This window comes from Hevea brasiliensis, chromosome 7 (assembly GCF_030052815.1).
Source record: "Hevea brasiliensis isolate MT/VB/25A 57/8 chromosome 7, ASM3005281v1, whole genome shotgun sequence".
NCBI lineage: Eukaryota > Viridiplantae > Streptophyta > Magnoliopsida > Malpighiales > Euphorbiaceae > Hevea > Hevea brasiliensis.
Window position 1 is genome coordinate 632926 of NC_079499.1, and position 26711 is coordinate 659636.

The 26711-nt window shown below is 34.5% G+C and overlaps 2 protein-coding genes and 1 pseudogene across 7 annotated transcripts; all 3 read right to left on the reverse strand.

Annotated features, from left to right (window-relative positions):
- Positions 1-8218: 8218 nt before the first annotated feature.
- LOC110659933 (phospholipase A(1) LCAT3) lies at positions 8219-15461 on the reverse strand. 6 transcript variants are annotated; one of them, XM_021818028.2, is made up of 11 exons: positions 15023-15448; positions 14280-14371; positions 13289-13416; positions 12976-13111; positions 12800-12851; positions 11801-11901; positions 11423-11602; positions 10242-10399; positions 9635-9689; positions 9203-9256; positions 8219-8517 (listed from the first exon to the last, which is right to left on the reverse strand). In XM_021818028.2, the coding sequence occupies exons 1-11, from the start codon at positions 15315-15317 to the stop codon at positions 8338-8340; spliced, it is 1431 nt and encodes a 476-aa protein (XP_021673720.2). In that variant the 5' UTR covers positions 15318-15448; the 3' UTR covers positions 8219-8337. The 6 variants fall into 6 exon arrangements, with proteins under 6 accessions (XP_021673720.2, XP_021673723.2, XP_021673722.2 ...); XM_021818031.2 differs by having other exon boundaries at positions 15092-15437; XM_021818030.2 differs by lacking the exon at positions 9203-9256 and having other exon boundaries at positions 15023-15458.
- Positions 15462-15952: 491 nt separating this feature from the next.
- LOC110659883 (disease resistance protein RUN1-like) lies at positions 15953-21259 on the reverse strand (annotated as a pseudogene).
- A 2205-nt stretch (positions 21260-23464) lies between these two features.
- Positions 23465-25476, reverse strand: LOC110659932 (60S ribosomal protein L38). The gene is made up of 3 exons (XM_021818027.2): positions 25354-25476; positions 24022-24205; positions 23465-23677 (listed from the first exon to the last, which is right to left on the reverse strand). The coding sequence occupies exons 1-3, from the start codon at positions 25354-25356 to the stop codon at positions 23655-23657; spliced, it is 210 nt and encodes a 69-aa protein (XP_021673719.1). The 5' UTR covers positions 25357-25476; the 3' UTR covers positions 23465-23654.
- Between the last annotated feature and the right edge of the window lie 1235 nt (positions 25477-26711).

A 26711-nucleotide genomic window follows, 5' to 3' on the forward strand; every position in this document is an offset into this window, starting at 1 on the left:
ATACTATATGAACATAAATAAATATATACACATTCAAACATAGACTGTATTATTATATAGTATGAGTGGGCATGTAATATTAATTAATTACATGCATGCATGTACAAGTTTGGTTTCACATAATATATAGTGTCGTGGAGGGAGTAGAGTAGGGAAGGGAAAGGAAAGGAAAAGAAGGAAAGAGATTGATCTCGAAGGGTGCAAAAATCACAGTGCAAGTTTGACCGACTTCAAGAAAGGAATCAAAGAAGGGAAAAACCACATGGGCACAAAGATGTTAATATTATAGTATTAAAAGCCTGCTGCCTCCCATTGTAAAAAAAAAATAAATGCCCTCGGTAATCTAATCGTATGATCATACCCAACCTCTTATCTTAGACACGGAAAGTAAAATTAAAGTTTTAGACTTTTGACCTAGTAAAACCCTCTTTTAGGGTTGCCCTTGCCCTTCCCCTCCCTGCCCATTGCCTTACTAGTTAAGGGCATTTTCATTTTTCTATAGTAATATATATAACCCTCGTGTGTACGTGCTATGGTATGCACTATGCAGTATATATGCACCTGAATCATGTAAAGGGACTGACATTATATGAAGCCAAGAGAATGAATGACATGTGTTCAGATTGGGAAGTTGCCATCCCAAAATAGAATGCCATGTGTTCCTCATGCCAGTAGCTAGCTAGTCTTCTTCCTTAGTGATGTTATGTTATTTTAGCACCCATTTTGGATGATGCCATGTTGGTGTCCCATAATATCACTTAGTACACTATACGTAGTGCCCTAAAAGATAAGAATTTTCAGTGTCATGGTGACATGAACAAATTAATGTATGGCTCCATTCCATATATACTTGGGACTTTGAGATATATCCATGTTTTTTTGGGCAATGGCCATCAAGCGTTTCCGTTAATTTTTGATAATTTTCCTCCAGAAGAATGACAACAATTAATCATGGGATTTTCCCAAAGGTCATGAGAGACCAAAAATATAGAATACAATTAATACTATATAAAAATAATTAAATAATTAAATGTTTATAGTATAATTCATACAAGATATAATAGATGTTAATTTCTTCTGCTTTATATTTTTGAGCAAGATGTAATAATTAAAAATTTCAAACATATATGAAAGATGTTTAAAATAAAATTATATAATACATCAAAATATATCTTCTTTCACTCACACACATAAATAAGAGAATTATTTTTCACAATTTATAGAGTGTACATTTTTTTTATGAGTGTAAGAAATACTAAAATTTAATGCTTTGAATACATCTAATAATTTTTTATTTCTAATATTACAAAATTTCAAATTTAAATTTTAATAAAAATCAAATGAATAAAATAATTAAAAAAAAACTTTTACACCCTATATTTTTTCATATTTACTTATACATATGGGTATAACATAAATAAGATATGGGATGATTTAGTGCCTGTTTGGTAGTGTAGTGTAGGGCTAAGGCCTTTTTTTTAATTATTTTTTTAATTATTTTAGATATTATTAAAAAAATTTATTTTATACTGATAAAAAAAGTTTTTTTATTATTTTAATTTTCATTATAACTGCTTTATTGTTTTAATATTCTAAATACTAAAATTTATTAAATTTAATTTTAAATTATTTTTTAATAAATCTATTTAAAAAAATATTTTTCTTAAAAGACAATTTTGATAATAATTCCACTCAATAGTCATATAGTGTGTGGTGGTTTTTTTTAATTTATCTTAAAAAAAAAAAAGTAAAAAGAGTGGAGGTTAAGCCCATGACGTATGAAGTTGGGCCCCTGAGAGATGGGTTAAGTAGAAAAGCGACGTGTAGCGTAGTCCATTTACACATGGAGCCCATGCTTATTTCTCAGACCTTCTGATTTTGTGGGGCAGGCTCACCCTCCCCTCCCACCTGACTACTCCCTGACAACCCACCACTACCCATATTCTTGAATTAAAACTTGGATTAAATTAATTACAGTAATCAATTTTTATTTTATTTTATTTTATGAGGACAAAGTTAAATATATTTTATATACATTTTTTTTTCAGTGGGTAGCCGTAAAAATATTCATCCATTATTGTTAAACACATATGTACATGAAATTAATTAATAATTATGCACAAAACTTTCAACCACAAAGTCTAAAAATCATTGCCTTGATAAATATAATTATTTAGTGCAATTATTTTATATATATTATACCAACATTAAAATGGTTATAAATCGAAATTGATAGTTTTGAATTAATGTTTAAAAAGATCAAAATTAAATTGTAGATGTCTCAATCTCAGTTTAATTATGGTTTTGTTTAAATATAATGATTATTTTTCTAATTTTTAATTTGAAATTAAATCAATTAATTCTAATTTAATTTGAATTGCAATTGCATTGCATTACCAAGACTCAAAAGGAGAAGCATCTTGCCACCCCTCTCCCAATCTTCATCGAACTAGACCGTCGATGTGGATGAAAGCCACCAACAATCAAAGGTTTCAAAGAGACCTTACACAAGCACCAATCTTCATCAAACTAGACTGTCGACGTGGATGGAAACCACCAACAATCAAAAGTCTCAAAGAGACCTTACACAAGCACCATGGACCCACAGGTTCAAACCCCATTCAACAATAGACCTCCATCTACTCCACATGCATGGCCAGGAGAGGGACGCGATAGAGCACTCCCGTGTTCTCAATCTCATATAGCCTTCGTGATCACTTTCAGACAAAGAGGAAGGTTATAACCCTGGAGATACCGACATCAAGACATGTAGATACCCATCCCGTCAAAGCAATGGAAACTTCTAAACCCAGGATATAATAACACAACTAGAGCTTCAACTCAGCTTTTTCGTATGGCTGATCTTTCCCACTGTTAAACTCCAAGCCAAAATTAAAATAAGACTATCAACAACTAATCGGAGATGGAAAGGGAAAGCAAATCCAAGTCAGAACAAAAAGGGATAACCCTCCCCTATATAAAATTAAGGTGAGGGAAGCAACCAAGACCCACTCGACTAAACCCAAAAAAAGGAAGGAAATCAAAAGAAATTTGAGAGTAAATTCTCTCCCTAGAAGCCTTGAGTGAGACCCGATTCTTACCTTTGTATATACAATTAAAGGATTATTGATGAATTATTTGATTTACAATATTTTTAAATAATTAATTAATGAATCGTTTTGAAGTTAATTGGGTAGATAGTTTAAAGTATATCACATACGGCTTAAATGATGATTGCCACTCTCTCCACATACGACAAAAATTAATATTCTAATTTCCAATTTCTAATCTGCTGTATGCAAACACATGCACTTTAATTTGTAGTTTTATCTCTTTTATTATTATTATTATTATCCAATTAACCTAAAAAACAACAGAAATTCAAAAGTAGAAGAGAAAATCATCATCACCAACCCATTGTTTATTTATTTTATAACAAGCAACATGGTATTTAATTTCTAGTTAGTAAATTTATAAATGTAGAAAAGTAAAGTCTGGCAGGAGTTGGAGCTGGAAATTGAAAGGCTGTCACACAAGCTAATATTAGAGTTTGCATCTTTCAACCTTTTTGCATATGATTGTCGACAGTTTAATTAAATTTGTCATAACATGGTGTTTTTAGTTGAAACTCTATCTCCCAGCAGAATAAAGAAAGCCAGGGAAGAGTATGCCAATTCTTCTTTTTAAATGGAATACTTTTATTAATTTATATATTGGGAAGATACACATTCGTCTACTTTTGTGGCTACACATGCACATAAGACTACAAGGATAGGATTATATATATATATATATATGAAAGGGAAGGTGGGAACTGGGATATTGCATTGGAGAAATCAGCGGAGGAGCACCCATGCCTCCTTGAAAATAAGGCAAATTTTAAGATAAATTTGGTGTAATAAAAAATAGTATATAAGTTATTTATATAAATTCAATTTCTTCATAAATCATAGAGAAAGAATCGCATGTACTTAGAGCACATAATAAGTTTTTTAAAAAGAATTATATCTAATATCGAGTTTCAGTTTAATAATATTAAAGCCTAACCTGTGAAGTTTCAAATTTAAACATCTCAACAATCCCTTCCCTCTCCTTCCCACTAAAACCTCTCTCCCTCTGTCTTTTTGCAGCTGCTTTGCTTGCACCCTTATCCATGCAAGCATGTATTTTTCTTTGCATATGAAGCCCTATCGCTCAAAAGAAACAAGGGATTTCCAAGAAAAGGTGTACTTTATCAAAGCTGGAATGGATTCAACCCATGTCTTGTCCTCCATTTTTAATTCTTAAAAATGATTTTGCATGCATGGGTAATGGGTGTTGTTGAATTTGTTTATGGGATTATAAGCATAATATATAAGGTCAAGTCAAAGCAAAAGAGAGATTGATTTGGCTTATTTGTGGGATTAAAAAAATGGAAGCCTCATGCGTGTCTGTGATTGTCTCTCTCTACTCTCTGAAATAGAATCCTCTCTCATAAGCTAAAAAGCCCTAGGAATGCTCATTCTCGTCTCTTTCTCGGTGTCGCTCTTACTTTTCCTTTTTTTTTTTTTAGCCCAAAACCCTAAGTAGGGTTAGAAACTGTTTGGGATTCAAACCTTTTTGACTTGGACCTTGCTATATATCTCTCTTATTGCTTTGAAGAACCTATTAAATAAATGATGAAATCTATTTCTTGGATTTAAGAGTGTGTGTATATATATATATATATATATATTAATTGGTACCCCATGTTCTAAGTTGATCCTCTCTCTTCATCATGTGTGCCAAGGTAGGTGCGGATTGTTGCGTGTGACTTAGGGTACCATCTCCCTTAATGCTTTGATAAATGTTGAAAATTTCTTAAATACACTGATGCATCGAGCAATCATATTTTGTCCATATTTTGTAATAGATCAATGTTTATTGAGTGTGTGCATACACCTTAATATATATATATATATATATATATCGAATTAATACAAGTGCGAAGTCCAACTTTTTACTTAGTAAACAAGTGAATTTTTATTTTTTATCAATTAAATTAACCCTATTTAATATAAGTGTATTGTATAGGTTGCATATGTGCATGGCATGAATGTGCGTATCCATGTTTGTGTTCCCTTTATAAAACTAAACTAATAGTGGGGTGTATTCATGTCACGATCCAAACTATAGGCCGGACCGGCATTAAGATCTGTGCTGACATAAAGCTCCCGAAGCCCGTAATAAGCTTTATTGTTTTCAAACCCATGATCAGACCCACAATTTAGACCCAATATGCATATAAAATAATTTAAATTAAACTGTTATAATTTTATTTCGGACCAACTTAACCCAGTAATTATCAGAAACTAAAATTAGGGGAGCCCAGCTCAACCCTGTTACATCATTTACAAACTATTTAAAACTCATAAAAATTTTTCATTTGTTAATACAAAAACTTAAATTCATGCAGTCCCTGACAAGATTAATGCTACTACTAGTACATGCGGAGTTCTAAATTATAAATTTAGATAATAATAATAATAATACAGTTTAAGTAATTTTTTTATAACTTGCGAAACAAGGAACAGGTTATTCTGAAAAAGGTCTCCTCCTATAGCCTGGAAAAATATGGTGAACAGGAGTGAGCGTTCGACTTAGAGAGTAAAATACTAAATTTAACTACAATTTCTATAGCTATCTAAAGCTAATGCATCCTAAGTGAAATACAATACTATCAAAATTTTCATACACATCACATCATAACAGTAAAAAGGCAATTTGGAGCACTCACACACCTAACAATATCAAGCAATACATATATGGGAGTTGATCCCCTATACAGCCCTCTTAATCCAACCTCTACCAGCGAATGTCTCTCAAGCCAGACTTTCGCTTAATAAACCAAATGCAGGGTCTCAGCGAGTGTCTCTCAAGCCGTGTCTACCCGTCCTGTCCATATCCAATACCATACTACACGCACGCCAACGCACACACACTACTCCAAATTATCACAAACAACATCCATGACACTTCATCAATTATGAATGTAATATAGAACGTGCCTAGTGTTTAACTACATAGATACATATTTATAAGTAATGCATGAGTATGCTTGAACATATAATAATATCGAAATTATAATTAAAATTAATATTTTACTCACAGTACACCGATGACTATTATGGTTACTAGATGCAGGAAAATAGCTGACATCGATCACCTAATAATTATATTATAAATTTATTAGTAATAAATCAACATAAAACTCTAAAGAGACAACAAACAACCTAATTTATGCCGAAAATCCGGCAAAATTTCTCATGTACCTGGGACCTACCCAACCTGCAAAAGGTTTCAAAAGACACTTCTATATTTACAATTTCCACAATCACATCTCATTAACGTCATATGACCCCTCCTGAGCCCTCCAAATAAGATCATAGTCATAAACTTGAAAATTTACATATTAGTCCCTATAATTAACCCTTTTGCAAAAACTACCCAAATGAGCTCTACAAATTCAAAAATTTTATCCCGTGGTCCTTAATTGGGTTATAAGACTATTACAAAAAGAATTATAATTTTATAATCACCCATGAATATTTTATAAATTTTTATTCTAAATCAGTATTAGCCGAAAATGAGCAACTTGGAGTTAGGGTTTACCTATGCCAATTCTGACACTTGGAACGCGTCCAGAACGTCTGAAAATGCTATGATTGACTATAATATTAACCACGTTTTGATATGGGCCGTCAGGCAGCCGGATCTGACTGAAATGCAGTCCCAACGCCGGTGAGCCATCCTCGATCCGATTGCACTTAAATTAAGTCCAAATTGTATTAATAATTATCATAAATTTATTTTTAAATTTTTGGAAATAAAAAAAGTATGAAAATCTCACCAAGTGATCTGGATCATCCGATTATCACATTTATCAAACGATGTTCGATCGGAGCCGGACTGGTCCTATCTTGAAGATTTCGCCGTCCTGAGTCCATCGGTGGTCTCGAATTTTTTATCCGATGGTCGGATAGCCAGGGAAATGGTCGGAAAGCCACTGCACAATTTTTTTTCTCTCCTCTTTCTCTCTCTTCGAAACTCGCCGGAAACCTCCATGGAACGGAGCACCGCTGGTCGGGATGGGAAGCCCGTGGTCCCAGGAGTCAAGCGCCACCCTCCACTGGCCGGAATGCCACTAGAAATCGTTGGAATCACGCCTAAAAAGGACGCGGCGCATTGAGGCCTCCCTTCGCCGTCGATCGCTGTCCATGAGGGTTGCCGGCGCTGCTAGGAAACTGCTATAAGCTCACCGAACCTTTGGCGACTGTCGCCGGCCACTGGGTCGGCCGGAGACGTAGTGAACAGAGAGAAAGAGGGAGAGAGACGGGAGGAAGAGAGAGAGAGACATGAGGGGGGAGCTGTTTGCAAAATTTTTTTTTTTAACTCTGCTCTTTTTTTTAACTTTTAATTTTATTAAAATCCCTAAACTTTTCTTGTTTGTTCACATAGGTCCCTAATCTTCCTTTAATACATTTAAATTGATAATAATAACAATGTTAATAATAATTATTATTATTGTATAAAATTAATAATAATTTAATTAAACTATATTATGATAATTGATTTAATATTAATGTATAAAACTAACAATTTCAATTAAAATTGGACAATTTAGTAACTATAAATTAGGTGAATACTATTAAATTAATATTTTAATATCATATATAAAATTTTAAAACTTGTATTTTAAAATTCAAGTCATTACAATTCATTAATTATGACAATTTACAATCACCGACCAAATACAGCATGCAATTTATAATCTATTTCTCTACTAAACACGAGATCATCAAACTAATTGCATAAAGATTTTCTTGCTAATGTAATGTCAAAAATCACATGTATACACACTTTCTGCCAATGCAAACAACTTCTAATTCTTCTGGAGGTCCGGCGGCCACAGGTCTAGGCGGTTATGGTTCTTGAAACTGAGAACTTGAGATCAGACCACACAGGATTCCTTGATTTTGATTCAATTTGATTTGAATAGTTAAAATTTTTTTTTCAAATTTATAATGCATGTTTGAATCTCGATTCAAGTTGAAAGAGAAAAAGGTCCTGTTTTGGATCTGCACTGAATCATAGCCGGTGTAATTATAGGTAAGTTTCTCAACTAGACGCAGATTCTTTAATCTTGATGTGCTTTTAACTTTATAAACAACAAATTTTTGCCAAACTTTAACACCAGGAATCTTGCAATCAAATGTCATATAAATTTACACTACTCTGCAGTATTTGAATTTGGAATTCCAGCTCTTTTTCTCCTTTTCTTTTACTACAATATGTACATGTTGAAGCAGAACAACATATTCATACCTTAACATGTGAAATTAAAGAAGCATCCATTACTCTGGATGTCCTTGAATGCTTAGTGAGCTTCTGCTCAACTCCCAACCATTTCTGCATGAGTTGAAATACTGTGTTGTCTCGTAGCAGTCCACGGTGAGTAGCTATAACTCCTACTCTCTCAACTGCTTCAAATCCATCCGCCTGTGCAATAGAAAGATCATTTAGAATTTAACCCAAGTGCAGGAAAAACCTACAATCTGGGAAAAATGCTTGCATTATGCAGAACAAAGCTAATTTGATACTTAAACAAAAAATATGAATCACAAATTTCAATTCTCATATGAGATGATGTTAAATTAGGAGAAAAGACTGAGGGTTTAGCAGTAACTAATTTCAATACATGCATATGAATAAACAAGATTTTAATGGAATAGTGGGAACTAATTTCTAAAATAGACACGAGAAATTAACAATCTGGCGTACAATAATCCACCTCAAACAAAATTTTTTTTCACCTACTTTGAGTTATTTTAGATGATTTCCCGGCTAGACCGTAGGCAAAGATGAAATCTGGAGGCTGCCATTGCTGTTAGGAAGATTAGGTGCCATCTTGTGTTGCAGAATGCAGAAACTATTATTTTATCAGAGTTCAGTTGATCACTGATGTATTTAGGATTGTCAAGTTTTAGAATGATTGTCTTACAGTCAAAAGGATTTTGCCCTCTCATATAATCTTAAATGTCGATCTTTGGTCTGACCATCTGGATACTAATGAGCAATATGCTCCATCATTTAAGTAATAAGCATTTGAATTTTTCGCAATCAAGAGCCACATCTTTCATCACAGACCTTGCATAACATTGAAGTGAAAAGTTAGAGGAAAAACCTTAGCTGATTCTGCAGGAACTGTTCCATCACCATCCACATAAGAATACAGGGGCTGAGACAAACAACATGTTTTGAGAAAAACGCTAGTCATGAATTAAACAAGCATTACGAAACTGCAGATCCTGGATGTATGATAACTGGTAAAACAGGGATATGAACTGATACATCATGAGAAAATTAAATTATCAACTGAAGTATGAACTACAAGAATGATAACAATATCTGGAACAGATATAACAAGCTACTAGTTCTAGGCTCATGAGAAAATTACATTATCAACTGAAGTTTAAACTATAAGAATGATAATAATATCTGGAACAGATATAACAAGCCACTAGATCTAGGCAGTCAGAATCAAATCAAAGCTAAAAATAGTAATTTATGTAGGGTGACTTTTAGCAGCATTGTGTACTCATAGGCAAATACTCACCATAGTGTGGCAGACTTCAGACAGATCTTTGACTGGAGATGTCTCTGTACCATATCTGCATTTATCAGATCAGTTTCAATAGAGAAAATTTCATGGTATATTTAATCCAAATGTTGAAGAATATGACAAAGTTATAGATCACATGAATGTAATCCCATTCCCATGCTGATAAACTAAATTTCAGATTCTTCCATAATCATATTTACATGTAGTTTTCTCATTTCCTTTGAAAGAGATGAATCATTCAATAAGGATTTGTACATGCATCGATGGCTTAACCTTAGTTTTCTTAGAAATTTTAAAAATATCTAAGCCCTTCGTCAAATTCAGGAGTTAAACTAAGCAGCTCTTTAGTTATCACAAACTTTTGTGATACATGCGTACAAGTCCAACCAGATAAACACATTCCACTGAACTTGGCAAAATGAACCGTGGCCTCCAAGGTTCTTATGACTTATTTGATAAGATTATTACGATCACTTTAGACAAGTATATACTTCTTAATAGGAAATCATTTAGATGTCTGTATCTAATGCCAATGCAGACCAGATTATTCAAATTAATTAACCTCTAACTAGGTCAGCCCACAAAACAATTGTGTACATACCGAACATCAAAAGGTGTATCGTATGATGTCCCATAAATGTTATAGAAGGAAACCCCTTTTGGCAGTTGCACATCATTTAGAATCTGGCGAGTACCAGCAGCCCATTTGAGGATGTAAAAGTTGAAGGGTAGAGAAACTGTATTTCCATTATAAGTTAGCTGAAACAGAAGGGAAAGATAATCAATCTAGGTGGAATTTTAATAAGAAATGCAAATTACAGATTAAATATGTGGACAGAATGTGAAAAATTGCATATGGTTATCTGTGAAAACACGAAGTCAGATGATGATTGCATGTGGTTATCCTTCTCCCTATTTTTCTGTTCTTTCCTTTTTAACCAAAGTACATTTGCACCACTAATACTGAGGAATAAATCAATAATCACAGGAGCATCATCACAGACTATTTGTGTACCAGGGACATGAAAAAGAAGATTATGAAGCATGATCACAAGGGAAAGAACAACAACTACAACAGCTTATAAAGCGAGGCAATGTTCTTATTAGCCATCATGCTAGCTACATTGGTTACTATATTAACACAAGACATTTCCTGTACAGTCTATCTGCATATATGAATAGCTCACGTTCCTAATCCAGTATTATTCTACTAGAGAAACACAAACAGCATCTCCTGTGGTAGCTGCACTGTTAATATTATTTTACCACAAGAACACTTCCAAGTTCCAATACAGCAATTTGCCTGTCTCACAAAAGTAGTAGTTAAACTACCTACATAAGAACAAGCCTCCCTTCACTAATCCCCTGTGCCCCTTGTTTCTTTTTTCTTGCCTGCATTGTACAAAGTTTGCCTCTTATGTTTTAGCATTGGTTCTGCCAATCACCAACTATAACATCTGTTCAATAAAGATATAAATATATCAATCAAAAGAACATTTCCATGTCCTCAAATACTTCGATGGCTTTTTGTCCTTCTTTTCCTCATTTGCAGTAATTGAGTGAAAGTTCATTTAGCTGTAGCTTAGTCTTTAACTCGTCCTTCATTTAGCTGTAGCTTAGTCTTTAACTCGTCCATCCATCAACTAGAAGTAGATACAGAAATGTTGACATTAACTATATAATTTAAAGGAAACCCTCTAAAACACAACCAATGTAATGCCATGCACAGATCTAAGAATTTTGGGAGAAATTTCATTGGACTTAAGATTGAAGGTGTGTTACCTCATTATTCTTCAATGCTTCCTGAAAGAAAGTGATACTTTCAAGTGGGCCATAGGACTCCAACTTGACCAAAGTTTCCCCATTATCTGATTGCTCCCTCCAAACTTGAATTTGTGGTTGCCTTTCCCACTTAAAATTTGGATTTGCCAACATTTCATAGATTGATGGGCACTCAACCAACTATATGTAAAAGGAAAAGCATGTACAAGTATGAAGTTTTCAACCAATAACATCACACTATAGTATCATCACACACACACACACACACACACACACACACACAGTCACACACACATATGAGCATTTGATGAAATTATGAGATCATCTTACTGCAAAATTACATATCACCAGCCCAAGTATTCATAAAAAGGAAATTACCAGCTGGTGCATTGTCCATCTAGATACAAAAAAGTAGCTCTCAAAACCTTCAACAAACTGCAACCCAGTTAACAGGGAATCATTGATGCATCCTGGTGCACCTGTTAGCATCTAAAATCACTACTCAAGTTTGATTTAATAAGATATGACCAAGAAAAAGGAGGGAAATTTTCAAATTTGTAACAGTAAAAAACTGTAACTAAATTATTGGGATAAATCTTATTGACCTTGCCTACAATTTAGTCAGGTAGTTTCAATGCTAACAAATTACCACCACATACAGGAACCATTTATATAGATTTACCAAGCCATATTGTACATCAAAGGGTTCATAGGCAAGCTAATTTTGAATTTCTAGACAACAGATTATAATTTATGAAAATTGAGAGGTCTCCACAATTTGAAGTCACAGGAAAAGGCCGTTGGAAGTTACCCAAATACAAGAGGCCATTTCATGATTAGTCTAGTTTAATTGTTCTACAAACATATGTCATTAAGGTATATAAGTTCAATGTGATCCTATCCTAAACCTTGCAGTTCATTTCCATCCTCAATTTTAATGGTAAAATTATTTATTAATGAAGAATCAACCCAAAGAAGATAATAATTATATAGTCATTACTTAATTAGAGTAGGACATACAGATGGAGCTAGAAAAGTGCACATGCAGCCCATCATACCCAAGACGAAGAGCATCTATTTTATTGTAGTTTTTTTTTTTTAACCTTTTTTTCCTTTTCCATACAAGCTAATTATTTCATGTTGCACTTCAAAGCAAGTTAGCTCCTTCCTCTTTTGAATAACATTGCATCATCTGATATCACCAATGACCACAAGCAACCACTACAGCATGTTTGATTAACAAAAGGACAGGGTCTTATGAACAACTAAGTAGGAATTCCCAAACAAAATTTAATATGGGAAAGATATTTTAAAGCAACCAATATCTCTGTTTAATGAACAATTATTAGTCACAAAAAATGATGTGATTCATAATACCTTGGAAAGGGCATGCAATGCAGATCCATTTTTTAACAAACTTTGACACCACCTGACAACAAACAAGTTAAAATCATTGATGATGTCCTTGTGGCAAATGAAGGGATTATAATTTTTTCCATGGTATTCCATGAAATTTGATATCATTTCTGTCACCAAGAAAAACTTATGCTTACATCTGCATGAAGTGACATGAAACATGACACCAGCAGTCCACCCATTGAATGTGAAATTATATTAACTTTTCTATGTCCAGAAGCTTCATAAGCTGCTTCCAGCTTTGCTTTAAGCCCTTCCATTAATTTATCAATTCTGCCAAAAAAAAAAAAACTGAAGGTTATTGCATTAAGTACAGATATTATGTGACAATAGTAGTCAGGCATTATGACATTTATGTGATCCTGGGTAAAGGTAAAATCACATGACAAAATATGGCAAACAAAACAACGTCTTATATATAAGAAACAAAACAAGTGGAACATAGCTTACCTATTGCTTTGCCGGAAATCATAGCCATATCCAAACAATGTGCTTCCCTTCTTATATCCACAATTAATGAGCATATCAATCATATCATGGAACTGATACACCTCTGTCAAATGGAAAAATTTTACAAACTGGAACATCAAGGAAAATAAGATCAGCAACATACAACAGGAAAAGAACATACTGTTTGGCAGATGGAGTGACAAAAAGGATAATGGCAAATATAGAAACCAAAAATAATGATCAAGTAAATATTAATAGAACTGCATCAGCATGTTTCGATATGCCAATGGCAGTATAAAGAAAACCATTTCCAAGATCTCAAGAATTAACAAGCATTACAGCTGTACAGAATAGCAACTATGTTATTTCTATAAAGGTTCAACAGTGACGGTCTCGTAATTGGGTAAGTTCAATAATATTTATATGTATGATCACATAGATTCCCCAGAATCGACCATATTATACTTCATGGACAAATACCTTATTTGAAATTCCAGTTCACCCACGGGCTACTTATTATTGACACAGGCAAAACATATTGAGAATATGCATGAGGAGGCAACAAGAGAATTCCTGTTAATCAGGCAGCTACATAGTATACAATAACATGTGAATTACTTCAAATTCATATGGGAATTGGTCCTGCAATTATAATTTCATATTATCATCTAGACTCATCAATCTACAGTGACGATAAGCAAGAAGTAGAAGAAGAAGAAGAAGAAAGATTCCATTTTACTTGATAAATGAACAATTAGCAGGACCAGTCTTGACTCTCTAATTGTCAATAACGCTAGGCTTGTCTTACGTGGATCAATCATATGGTTCAAAATCTAATCATAGATTCATACAATCCAAAATGGAATAGGTGTTCAAGTGCGCAGGCCAAACACAGACATCAAGTTTGACGAAGAGAGAAGATGTATGTAACAAACAACAATTTGAGGAATTGCTAAGTTGAGGAAAATGAGAACCAACAATATGGTCTTACCAATGATGGATCTAAAATATCAATTGCATATAGCCCATAATCATCATCAGGGACCACAAGCTCAGTGCCGTCATCCAATAGCTCTGTATAACCTGGGGAAAAAAATGGAGAAACTTCAGAGACCAAATTGCTATGAAACATGAGCCAAGAAAATGGAGAAATTTAAGAGGAATATATATAACAGACAAGTCTGGTTGTGATCATGTCCCGGAGGATTCAAAATTAAATCAGAGGATAGTTAAACAGTATAATATCTACCAACCTAGGACGTTTAAATTAGATATGAGCAAATTCCATTCTCAAGAACACGCTTCATGCTAAGACTGCCTCCAAATTCTCCCTCCCAAGACACTGAATAGAACGGCATCATGACTAGATAATGACATTTTAACTGAGAAAACATTACAAAACGACAATTTAAGCAGCTACTTGTATTCATTACTTCAAATATATCTGGGAAATCACAAAAGATTCAAACTTTTTTGAATGAAAAAGAAAACCCGAAATATTGCTGATTATAAATATTACAGTAGCAACATCAGTGCATACTATCCAACTTCTTTCTCTCACCAGTTGTCTCTTTATGTACTTTGCTTCCAGCAACCAAAAGACATAAACCCAACTCATTTTCAAATAAAAACAATTCATTTCCTTTCTTACTCTCTCCCTTTCAGAGCAAAGAAATCAGAGATGCCAAAAACATGTAACCACATAACAAAACCGAATCAAGCAGAGAACTTAACAATTATCTGTAACAAGTTCACACACACGAAGTGTAAATGCATTGATAGAGGGAAGCGAATGAGAGAGACCTGTTTTGGGATTATAGAGAGACCAGATTCTCTTCTTGAACTCATAATCAGCTAAGAGAATCCGGACCCATACCCGAGTCTCGAACCCGAACTTCTTGCTCTTCGTCTTCGAATGCAGGATGGACCCTCCGATTCCAGACACTAGTAGGACGGGGTCGCGGTCAGGTTCAGTATCGACCGCACTCCGACTTCCGAAGCAAGGGCAGAAAGAGAAGTCTCCAACCATGACCCGATAATGAGACGGATTCGGGTCTCACTGGATCAGAGAAGGGAAAATGGAAGATTGCAGTACTTGAACTGCTTGGCGTTGGTTGGATACTTGTAATCATGTGAGGAATGAATGTGGATTAAAATTTTCACTTTAGCCCTTGGAATTTTGACTTATTTTCATTTCCTTTTTAATAATTTTTTAGTTCATTTATCTTCTATTAATACTCAAATTCGAAAATTTTATAATTTTAAAAACAGTTTTAATATTATTAAATTCATTAATCTTCTCGTTAGTAATTCATTGCTACGACTTAAATTTTTTTATTATTTTTATAATTTTTAATGAGTATAAATATATATCCATTAAATTTCATTTAATGCATTTTATTTACATAATTTTCATAACAATTTATATGAAAATTATGTTAAATGAGTGCAAATATATATTAATAAACCGCAAATTGTCATTTTCATACAAATAAGTGTCTATTTATAATAATTGAATATGTTATTTATTTTAATTTAAATATTTTAGCATATGAGAGTGTGGTGTCTTTAGATAGAGCTATAGAATAATTTGTTGCTTTTTATTTTCTAAAAAAATTAGAATTATAGATAAGGGGTGGTTAGTAAGCAAAATAAGAGATAAGGGCATGAAAATAAATTACGGAAAGTTAATGGGCTAATAGAGTAATAATTAGAATATGACAGTTTGGTTTTATTTATGGAAAAGCGGCTGCCACGTATTTGTCTGTGCATTGAATTTATTGCACTTATCCATGTACATATTCCACCACGACTGGTAGGTCATAATCATCTACAACCATGTGTATCCATTGATATTAAGATTTTGAAGTAAAAAAAAAATAATAAATTTATTTAATTATCCAAAATCTATTTTCATATTCAAATTATCCATGCTAAGCTGACAAAAAAGCATAAATAAAACCCATCAGATTTGGAGAAGATACCGTATATATGGTTTGGCATATGGATGTTGTCTCGCAGCAGCAATTCTGCCAATTTTAAGTTTTCCTCAAGGAGAAATAGGCATGGCTCTCTGTTTCAGATTCTCCTTCAGATAATAATTTCTAACTTTGAATTTCTTAAATGCACTAACAAAAGTTCATGCATTGAAACATTAAACATAACGATTCCTGAAATCATGACAACATTTCCCAGACAAAAAGAAAGAAATATGAAAAGCAATCATAAAATTTCACTTCTTATGCTTGAAGGCCCTTTGGCCATGAGTTTCAGCTCAGGACTCAGGAGTCAGGATCCACAGGCATTCTCAGTCTCTTGGAAGGCAATCCATTAGTCAGGTTGCCATTTTCATTAGCTTCCTCTCCACTGCCACAACAATAGTCTTCACGGCTTCTCTTGCTATTATCAAAATTATCAGTACAGGGGAAACCCAAATTCTGAAAGGAATTTCTGCATGAAATTAACTCATCAAGATCTCGACTGTATATTGCACGGAACCCACGATACTTGACTCTCAACTGGTTAGAGAAAAATGTAACCTTAAGCTGATTACATGCTTTCCACAAATCTAGACGTATTAAAGAGCTACGAGGCATGTAATTGAACAAAAGTTGATCTGATGTAACACTCATATCCTTAGAGATTTGTATAGTAGAGCTACCCAGAAACAAATCTTGATCAGAAGAAATGCATGCGTGCAAATCACAGGAAATAGGAGAAGAATCTGAAAAAGGCATATGGAATCCAAACTCCATACAAAAAGCAAATCCCATCCACTTGGTAGCCCACCAATATGGAGGCAAATGCAATTCTAACGAAGATCCTGGGGACTGAGAGTTGAACCAACCACGAATTTCACTTCCAGCTAAACACATGGATACGTGAGAACTTGGACTAAATAGTCCCTGCATCAAAACAAGTATTTATCATGTAACTACCTAAGTCTATATGCAGAAAACAGAAATGTTTATGGTGGAGGTGTGTGGAAAGAGACAGTGGGAAAGAGATAGAGATAGACCTGAGAGCTGTGCCTTAGCAAGTAATGCAGATAACTTATCAGCCTTGCAAATTTTGTAATGTTTTTGCTTTGAACCTCAAACAGTTTTACGCAATTTACCAAAGTCAAGGATGAAGGTCTTGTAATGTCTGTTCCGAATGGATTTGGAATGGTTTCTTTTGGAGTTGACCCATCCACACTCGGATATAAAATGCTTGATGAAAGACCCGGCAATAACTGAAGCCTCTTGCAATCAACGGCAGTGCAAAGATTTTCAAGTTCAAATTGTTTGCTGATGCTTCTAGGTAGCAAACTTTCCAAGGCAGTGCAACCATCCATACTGAGATATAAAATGCTTGATGGAAGATTTGGAAATGACTGAAGCCTCTTGCAATTAGCAAATCGAAAATCTTCGTTTAGAAAGTTGGTTAATGCTTGAAGGGATGCTAACAAAATCATTTCCGCTTAGATTGAGTGTTCTCAATGATGGGAAGCAGCTCATATCACTAGGAAGTGCTCCCTCTACCAGACTGTAGTAACTTAAATCTAATGACCTCAATGATCGTAAGACTAATAAAGAAGGCAACATCATAACCATTGGATTTGGATTTGAATTTGAATTTGGAGTCTTCCATGGCAAAAACCTTGAATGGAGAAACAAACCCCAAAATTTATTTAATGCAAGTTGTCTTGTACCAATTCCACCTGCATAAAGCTTCTCCAAGCTTGTCATATCACCCCACCCTTCTGGCAATTTCTCAAGTTTTGAGCATCCATGCAAATTGAGAAACTTAAGGGACTTCAAATCACATATGCTATTGGGAAGCCTTGCCAGGCTTTTGCAGTCCTTCAAGTTCAATAAAACAAGCCTTTCCAGATCTCCAATGGATTGGTGAACGTCTAACAGTCTTGTGCAACCTTCAAGATTCAACTTTCCAAGGTTGGGGGCATCCTGAAGTCTATGGTCTTAATTAAATTAACAGAGTAACTAAGATCAATGACCTTCAACATCTTTAGTGGCTGTGAAAATTTAAACATATAGAAAATTAAAATGGATGAAACTCTGAAAGGTAGCAATCTACTTCTTTTTCCTGGTTCTTTAGGTGATTCTTGGTGAACAATTTCTCGACCTATTTCTTGAAGTAAATCATGCATCCATATTCTCTCTTTTGAAATGGTTATTAGAGATTTATTGATGAGAACATTTATCCCAATATCCGGATAGAAACCACAACTTCCCAATACTTTCATCACAAGATCTTTATCCTCTCCATTGAAAAAACAAGCAATATCTCGGAATATTTTCTACTCAATGTCCTCTAATCCATTGAAACTTATATAAAGCTTACCCAAAATCTCTTGATTTGGAACTTCTTTCAAGGCAACAATACATTAAGTTCCTCATATACCCGTTTAAAATCCATAAAATAAGCTGTGAGAGACTTATCCTCTTTCTCAGCACGGTAGAATGCCTTACAAACATCATAAATACGGGAGATATTCCCTTTACCAAAATACAGAAAATCTAAGTAATCCATCAATTCCTTAACAAATTCACAGTGATTAATTAAACTAATTACCTCACTATGAATCGAGTTCCGAAGCTGCAAAAACAACCGAGCATCCTCCCTTAGCCAAGTTTGTCGTGTATCATCAATGGGTGGATCTTTAGTAAGGTGATCATCCTTATCAATGCTACGCAAATAGACCCTAACAGTCTTACTCCACTCCAGGTAATTCGAACCATTAAGTTTGTGTTCCGTGATCTTAGTCATCATCGGAATCACATCAGAAATAACATTCTTATTGTCTGCCATTTGTTGAGACAAAGAAAACTAATCGAAACGCTAATCCAAAGTGCTTATAGCAGCAAAATAATCCAAAATCACAAATCAAGCAAATACCGGATCTGAGAGCCAAACCTCAGAAGTCCTTTAATGGTGTACTGGATCAGGCAACAGCACACAGTGGTGGAATGAGGGGGTTGAAACGACGCCGGCGATGTTGATCGGGGTTGAAACGGCCGATCGGCGGCCAAGGTCTCTCCTGAGCTGGGTAGTGAGAACAAATAGTCACCTTAGATTGATTGATGACCTGCTCTGATACCATGTAGAAAGAGATGATTCTCGTTGATTTCAATTAATCTATATATGGGTATATATATACAATTGATTCCTATAATTGTGTTCTACTAATTAGGAAGAAATCCTAAATAAGAAATCCTAAATAAGAAATACAGAATACAGAATATACAGAGAAATAATATAGTGATTGACTTTCCATAACACTACCCAATGCACTTCTCCACTCATTTACAGATTTACCAACCAAAAAGGAACCAAGAACATCCAGAGCTAATGGAAGGCCAGTACAATAATTTACAAAGTGATTGCATAGCTCCACATAATCATCTGCAAGATAACCACTTTTAAAGGCTTTCAAACAAAAGAGATGAAGGGCTTCATCATCACTTAATCCCTCCTCAGCCCTATATATTTTATCTATTCCATGACATATCAACAAATGTTCATCTCTACTTGTTATGATTATCCTACTTCCCTTCCCAAACCAATCATGCATACCAGCTGGTAATCTTAACTGCTCCAATTGATCGACATCATCAAGAACTTTAAGGACTTTTTTCAGATGCAACCTATTTCTGATCTCATTGGTTCCACTATTAGCATCCCAAATAGTTATGTTTCTATTTAGAATTTCACTAAGAAGTTGTATTTGTAAAGGAACTAAATCATGCTTTTCATGAACTTCCCTAACATTTGCAAGGAAACTGCTACCTTCAAATTGAGAAGATAGTTCCTCATAGACAACCCTAGCAATTGTTGTTTTTCCAATACCACCCATGCCACAAATCCCTATAAAATGAACATCATCAGTTTGCTTCATGTCTAAATACATACTCATATCCGTCAAAAGTGAACTCATCCCATCTAAATTCTTAGCTGCACTTGTTACTAATCCTTCTCAATTTGCCTAGCACATCCTTAACTATATCTTCAATAAGCTCTGACTCATGCCTGTAAAGTAACAGTTGCTGGAATTAATGCTCACACAACAAGATGCATGATATATAGAGATTGAATGAGAGCCATATCTTGAGACCGTTCCCTAGAAAGAAAAGTTCACACAACAGAAGCAATTGATGTTTCTCATAAAGGGTTATTAGATATGATAAAATACAGGGTAAAAAGCAACAGTATCAGAAAGGATAAACCCGAGCCATTTTCTTAGCCACAAAGCTCAACAATCGCAAAAACCAGGCTTTCATCCGTAGATCAAACGATTGTCGAAATAAAAAGGAAAAATTAAATGATGCAGGAAATACCTGTCCTGTAAATCCCAACCGGAGAGATTAGCCAATTCAGTCATAGCAATTCTCCATTGTTGCACCTTCTGCAAGTTGTTGAAACAGTGTTCATGGTGAGCAAATGATATTCCATATGAACCTGTCTGTTTTCGGACGTCCGTTGGATTCACATGGTAGAAAACAGGCAAAACAGTTTGACCCTGGTTTTTCATGCATTTGAAAATCTGTACAAGCTCATCCAAGCACCAAGAGGAAGAAGCATAGCTTGTTGAAAAAACGACAATAGAAATTTTAGAATCTTGAATTGCTCTAAGTAGTTCTTGAGAAATGGTTTTCCCTCTCTTAAGTTCTTGATCATCCTTGAAGGTGATAATTCTTTTCTGACGTAAACCAGCAAAAAGATGGCTAGTAAAATTTTTTCGAGTATCTTCCCCTCTGAAGCTGAGGAAGACATCATATTTGCAGAAAGAAGAAGCAGCGGAAGCCATGAACAATCAGGAGAAGAGCATACAGCCGCTATCAGAATTTAAACTCTTAATACAGGCACTCAATTACTGTATTACAAGTTAAGTGAAAGAAATTTAAGGAAATGAAGCAGAAGGAGCGTATTAATGTGATTGTAATGAAGGTGTGCAATGCATGAGATTTATATACATGAGATTTATCTCTTTTGGACTAGAGGAAAATTATTCAATATAACGGTGTAATTTAGAATCAAAATCCAAACATTTTTAATGAAGAAACTTAATTTCTTATATATATATAGTTATGAGTTTTTATTGCAAGTTGCGATTGTATATTATAGAATTGTTTGGATTGGTGAGAAAGGGAAAAAAAAATGGTGGCATTCTGAGCGGACAACTTTGAAAGCGTGTAATAACCTGTTGAAAGGTCTTCAAATTTCTGTACGCATCAGATATTCTTCTAGGACTAGCTGAAGCTAGGCCTTGCTTTGAATTGATTCTGTTTTAAAGATATTAAAATTGGTGGTACAACTTTCTTTAATTTTAATTAAATTTAACTGTTGCATAACTCTTTTTTTTTTTTAACCCAAATTTGAGTCAAAGTCAGGTCAGACTGACCAAGTCTAATCTGAGTTGATTTCAATCAAAGTTTATACAAATCCATTTCAATTTCAAATTAAATCAGTCAGTTCAGGGACCTAACAGGGCTTAGCTTCAGCCTCAGGGCACCTACCAATGATATTAAACATATAATTTAATTAATTATTCTTGGAAATACTTTTGCTGCAACTCACATTCATTTTATAATCATGATTTTCAGCAGTATCAAGGTGTTGTCATACTATAGAATTAATTCAGCAGGAAAGTATGCACTTTCGTATCAATCAAGATTGAATTCTATTCAAACTATTTTAAAATCTAAATATATCAAATTGATACACTCCGAAATTATTGATTCTGAATGCAATCTAAGAGAAGAAATGCAACAACTGGCCATAGAATCAGCGAATTTCCAGTGCTTTCTTTACATAATTTTTTTCTTTTCATTGGAAAAAATGCTACATCCAGGATTATTTTCTTATGTATCTCATCCAATCTATCAAAACTTACTTTATCTTAAAATTTCTGCACTTGTCTATCCAACGCACTCTTCCATTCTTTTTTTACAAGGCCAAACCTAAAACACTGAGAGCTAATGGCCACTTCTCCTGTCATTGCAGCACTTAACTGTCTCAAGTTTTGGATCGTCGGAATAGGGTTTGCCCAGTGAAATTTCCTTGTTGCCAATCCCTCACCTACCTTGGAGATATTGTAAATGGGATTTTTGTTGGTGTGTGGTTGTTCTCTGCATGCTTTCAGGTTTGAATTTTAGAGAGAGGGCATATTGAAGACCTAATTTTGCCGAGCTCGATGAAGAGGTAATAGCGTATGGATCCAAGGAGGAATCTTTGTTACACCACAGCTGAGAAGGCCATCCTGTTGACATAGTTTGCTAGAGCTCTATTGCGGGTCCTTATTCTTTCGATCTCCGTCCTGCATCTCCAGGATCTCCTTCTACACCACGGCAGGAAGGGCCATCCTGTTGGCATTTTGCCAGAGCTCTATTGCGGCTCCTCTTCTCAATGCATAGTGTTTTCTTGTCCCTATTGTAGATTTGGTAGGCTCAGGTTGTTCTGTCAATATGCTGTGAGTGGATAGACATCCTTCGGAGCTTCTCGCATGACTTTCTTGTGTGGTCTAGCTTCGGTCTGCTTGCTGCTCGCAAAGATGGCAACTGTGTTTAGGGTTCTGAATTTGGGATTTGATTTGCTATTGTGAGTTTGGTTGGGTTGGGTTGGCTTGTATGTATTGTTTGGGCAGTTTATTATAGTTCAATATCGACGTCCCCTTCTTTTTCAGGACTTAGCCCAAATTGTATCTGTTTGACCTATGGGCCTTTAATGGATGCCTTTTCAAAAAAATGTTTTGGGTCGTCCTTAAAAGTGATGATTCCTTCCTGACACGGTTCCGTTAGCGAGACAACCACAAGCCAAAGCAAGCCCAATGATAGTCCACGACACGTTCACACTACCACTTAAATAACATCTTCTCTTGTGTTGTTGATTTACTTTCGACTAGGTTATTGAACACTCAAATAAATCAAGTGTCCCACCATCAAACTTGTATATTGTCATGCAAACTATACGAGAAAGATTTGAAAATCTTAATTTGCTTTTTAATTTTGAAAAATGAATTTTCTTTTCTTAGAAAGTAGGGGAAAAAATTGGCAATCATTCTCCCTTGGAGAAGGAATCAAAGACAAAACGAGAGAAATACCAACCACCAATTTGCAAATACCTTGTTGACATTCATAAATGGGAAAAAAGTACAAAGATCATAATAGCAATAAATCAAGTTCAAAGCATTAAGGAATTCCTATTAAGCTCTCCAACAACTCAAGTCTACATTCTCATGACAGGCATCAAAATATCTGACCACCAAAATCAAGAAAACATTTTTCAAAGAAGAAAAAACCAAGAAAGGTATAAATATTAGATCCTTCACTTCTCATGAGGCCAAAACTCAAGTGAGTCTGTTTCTTCACAGTTCTTGGACACTCAAACCTACAAACAAAACACATGAACAGATAATTAGACACGACCTCAAGCAATTTTGGAAGACCACAAAATCAACCCTCCCCACTGTCCAGGGACCTCAGAGCGAGAGAAAGACAGAAGCTAAAGAATAGTGAAGTTCTAAGCCAACAATCTATTGCTTTGAACAAAAAGAAAATAAACTACAAGCAAATCTAGCACATTTTGAGCATGTGGATTAAATTCATACATGTAAAAGAAGCTATTTGAGCTGAAGAAACTAGATCATAACAAAATAAATATCATGATCATAGAACATTATACATCTAGCTATTGAATCACAAAAATAAAATAAAAGGGAAAAAAGACGGTACCAGGGGGAAGAGACTGCTTCAACTTGTCAGCCTTCTCAGAGTCAAACACGCAAAGTGTGTAAAGGTACTTGGAGCAGCGAACCTTGAACTTCACCACATCTTTGCTTCGCTTGATCTTGACAGAACGGGCATCCTTCCTTCTTGCTGTGAGAAGGAAATCCTTGATTTCATGGATCTGTTTCGGCTGTTGAGGAGAAAGCAAAGCATAATCAGAAGGAATTAGAAAATGCCGATTATTGGGTGCTACAAAAGTTTGATAAGACATTGGAAAAAAGAAATAGCATATGTACAAAAAGAAACTATCAGGAGACGGTGAAAAAGCAAAGCATTTGTTTAGCAAGTAGCAACCACACAGAAATGTCATCAGATATTACATAGCCAAGCCATGCTGCAAATAAAAAAAAAATGTAGGCTCTGCTGGAAGGGTATCCAATTTCCTCAAGAAAAACCCATCTAACATTTGGCTTACTTAAGGCACTGCATTTGGGCCCTATCTTGCAGTTGTTGAAGCTTTCTAACTATGATTATAGAAATAACATCTTGTTTAGATGAACAGATTCCAAATACTGAAGCGAACTGAAATGTAGCTCTCCAACAAGAAAGCTAAATTAGCTGAATCAAACCATTTCCTGAAGCTCATTGTTTGAATCATTACTTCTAAACCCACTCACAACAACGTTGCCTTGATTGCATGTCAACTACTAGCATTGAGGAAACGTCAAACTACGTATCAAGCTGTCTTCTTCTCATCCAAAATGTCAAATTTCCAAATTAACTTCAAATGCCATCTAAAAATTCCCAATTCCATAAACGTTGATAAAATTTTCACATATCTATCACTTCTCAAGTTAAAGTGAGGTGAAAACTCTTGATGGATATACGTTATTCATACTGTGTTACAATTATGTTTAAACATGATTTCATTCACCAATTGCTCTTAAGAAAACTATATAAAAAAAAAAAAAATCTAGCTTAACTAAGAAAGCCCACAAGAGATAGCACTACTAATGATAGCAACTGAAAGGCATAATACATTTTCACGAACAAATAGGACCAACGAAAATAAAAAAGATAAACCCACCAATACATACAAAAGAACAGCCAATAAAGTTGAAACAAGGTAATGAAAGACCATTAAATGACATGTTCATCACTGTTTAGCATCCAACAAAGAGAAAAATTAGCATAAGGCTCCTGCCAGTGCAGCTTTATCTACTCCAAAGACCTAAACTAGGAAAATATTATAGAATTTTTCTGCTTATCCCAATTATTTTCGCAGCGCAATCACATTAAATAGAGGTGAAATGGGGCAGACAGATCAACAGACATTACCATTTTCTTCCTTCTTGTCGTCAAAAGGAAATCAGTTCGTGAAGCAGCGAAGCAGCGTCGTCCGTTAGAGCTGCTTTCGTATTTAAAGCGAATATATATATGTGTGGGTTAAAACCCTAATTTCCATATTGATATATTTCCGTAAATGCCCCTACTTTATTTTATTGGTTTGGGCCACTACACTTGGCCCAGATGATTATGGATTCTGTCTCATCTCAAAAGGACCTAAATTTCAAAGGCCCAAATAGAAAGTGGCCAAGGTATAGTTTCGGTACAGAACCAGCGATTTCGAGTGGTAGCTTGAAAGGTTTTAAATCAGACCACATAGATTCAATTCAAAGAAGATTTAAAATTCATAATTTCGGTTGGATACAAAAAAATTCAGAAGTCGAATATTAATCTGTTGTTCTTGTAAACATATCTAAAGTCATAAAAACTCCAATGGATGCTATGACTGCAATGATGAAATTGGCAAAGCTTCCATAACATTACCACTGTCAATCTGCTTTATTCTTTCCTCCAAAATCTCTGCCTTCTGCTCCAACAACTTCTAAGTATCCATTAAAGATTCCTCAGGTAAGTAATCAAGCCTTGTGTTCCATGTTTCAAACACTTTCGTCACTGCCTTCTGCTTCTTCTTCTTTTCTTCACAGTTATCGTTCTTGACCACCAAATCCTGATTCTTGTTCTTTGCATCCATAAACGTTAACCCTAGCTGCAGGTTTATGTTTCTTTACGTATATATTTCATGAGAATATCATCAACCTTCTTCTTCTCTTCAGGCCATGCATCGATCTTCCCATCCGGCTCAAAACAGACTAAGCAAAGTGGAACACCGCACAGCGTGGAGAGTTCTTCTGCTTTCCTCTTTAAAGTTCTCTCTCTTCTTGAAGATGACCTTGGGAGACATCGACGCGTCGTTTGGGATTAGGTTTTGCTTACAGCGTCCGATTAGTTTTTTTTTTTTTTTTGTATATATACATCTTTTCTAAAAATATTAATAACGTATATATATGAGAAAGAGTATCAAAATAAGGAATAATTTTTTGAAAACAAATAAAAAAATGAATTTTTTTGTGGCAAAAGGATTTTCATCCTATTTAATATATTTTTTTACGCATAATTACACATATTTTTAGCTATTTTAATAAATTAAGTTATTTTTAAATACATCTTAATTAAATATTTAAATCATTTAAAAATATCTTTTAAATAGTTTTATTAAATAATTATTTATATATTTTTAAATTAACTTATAATATGTGGGAACACATTCGCAATACCATATAATATGTCCGCTCAAAAGTTAACACCAACGCCGTTCTTCTTGGAAAACATTTATAATAAGAATTAAATAG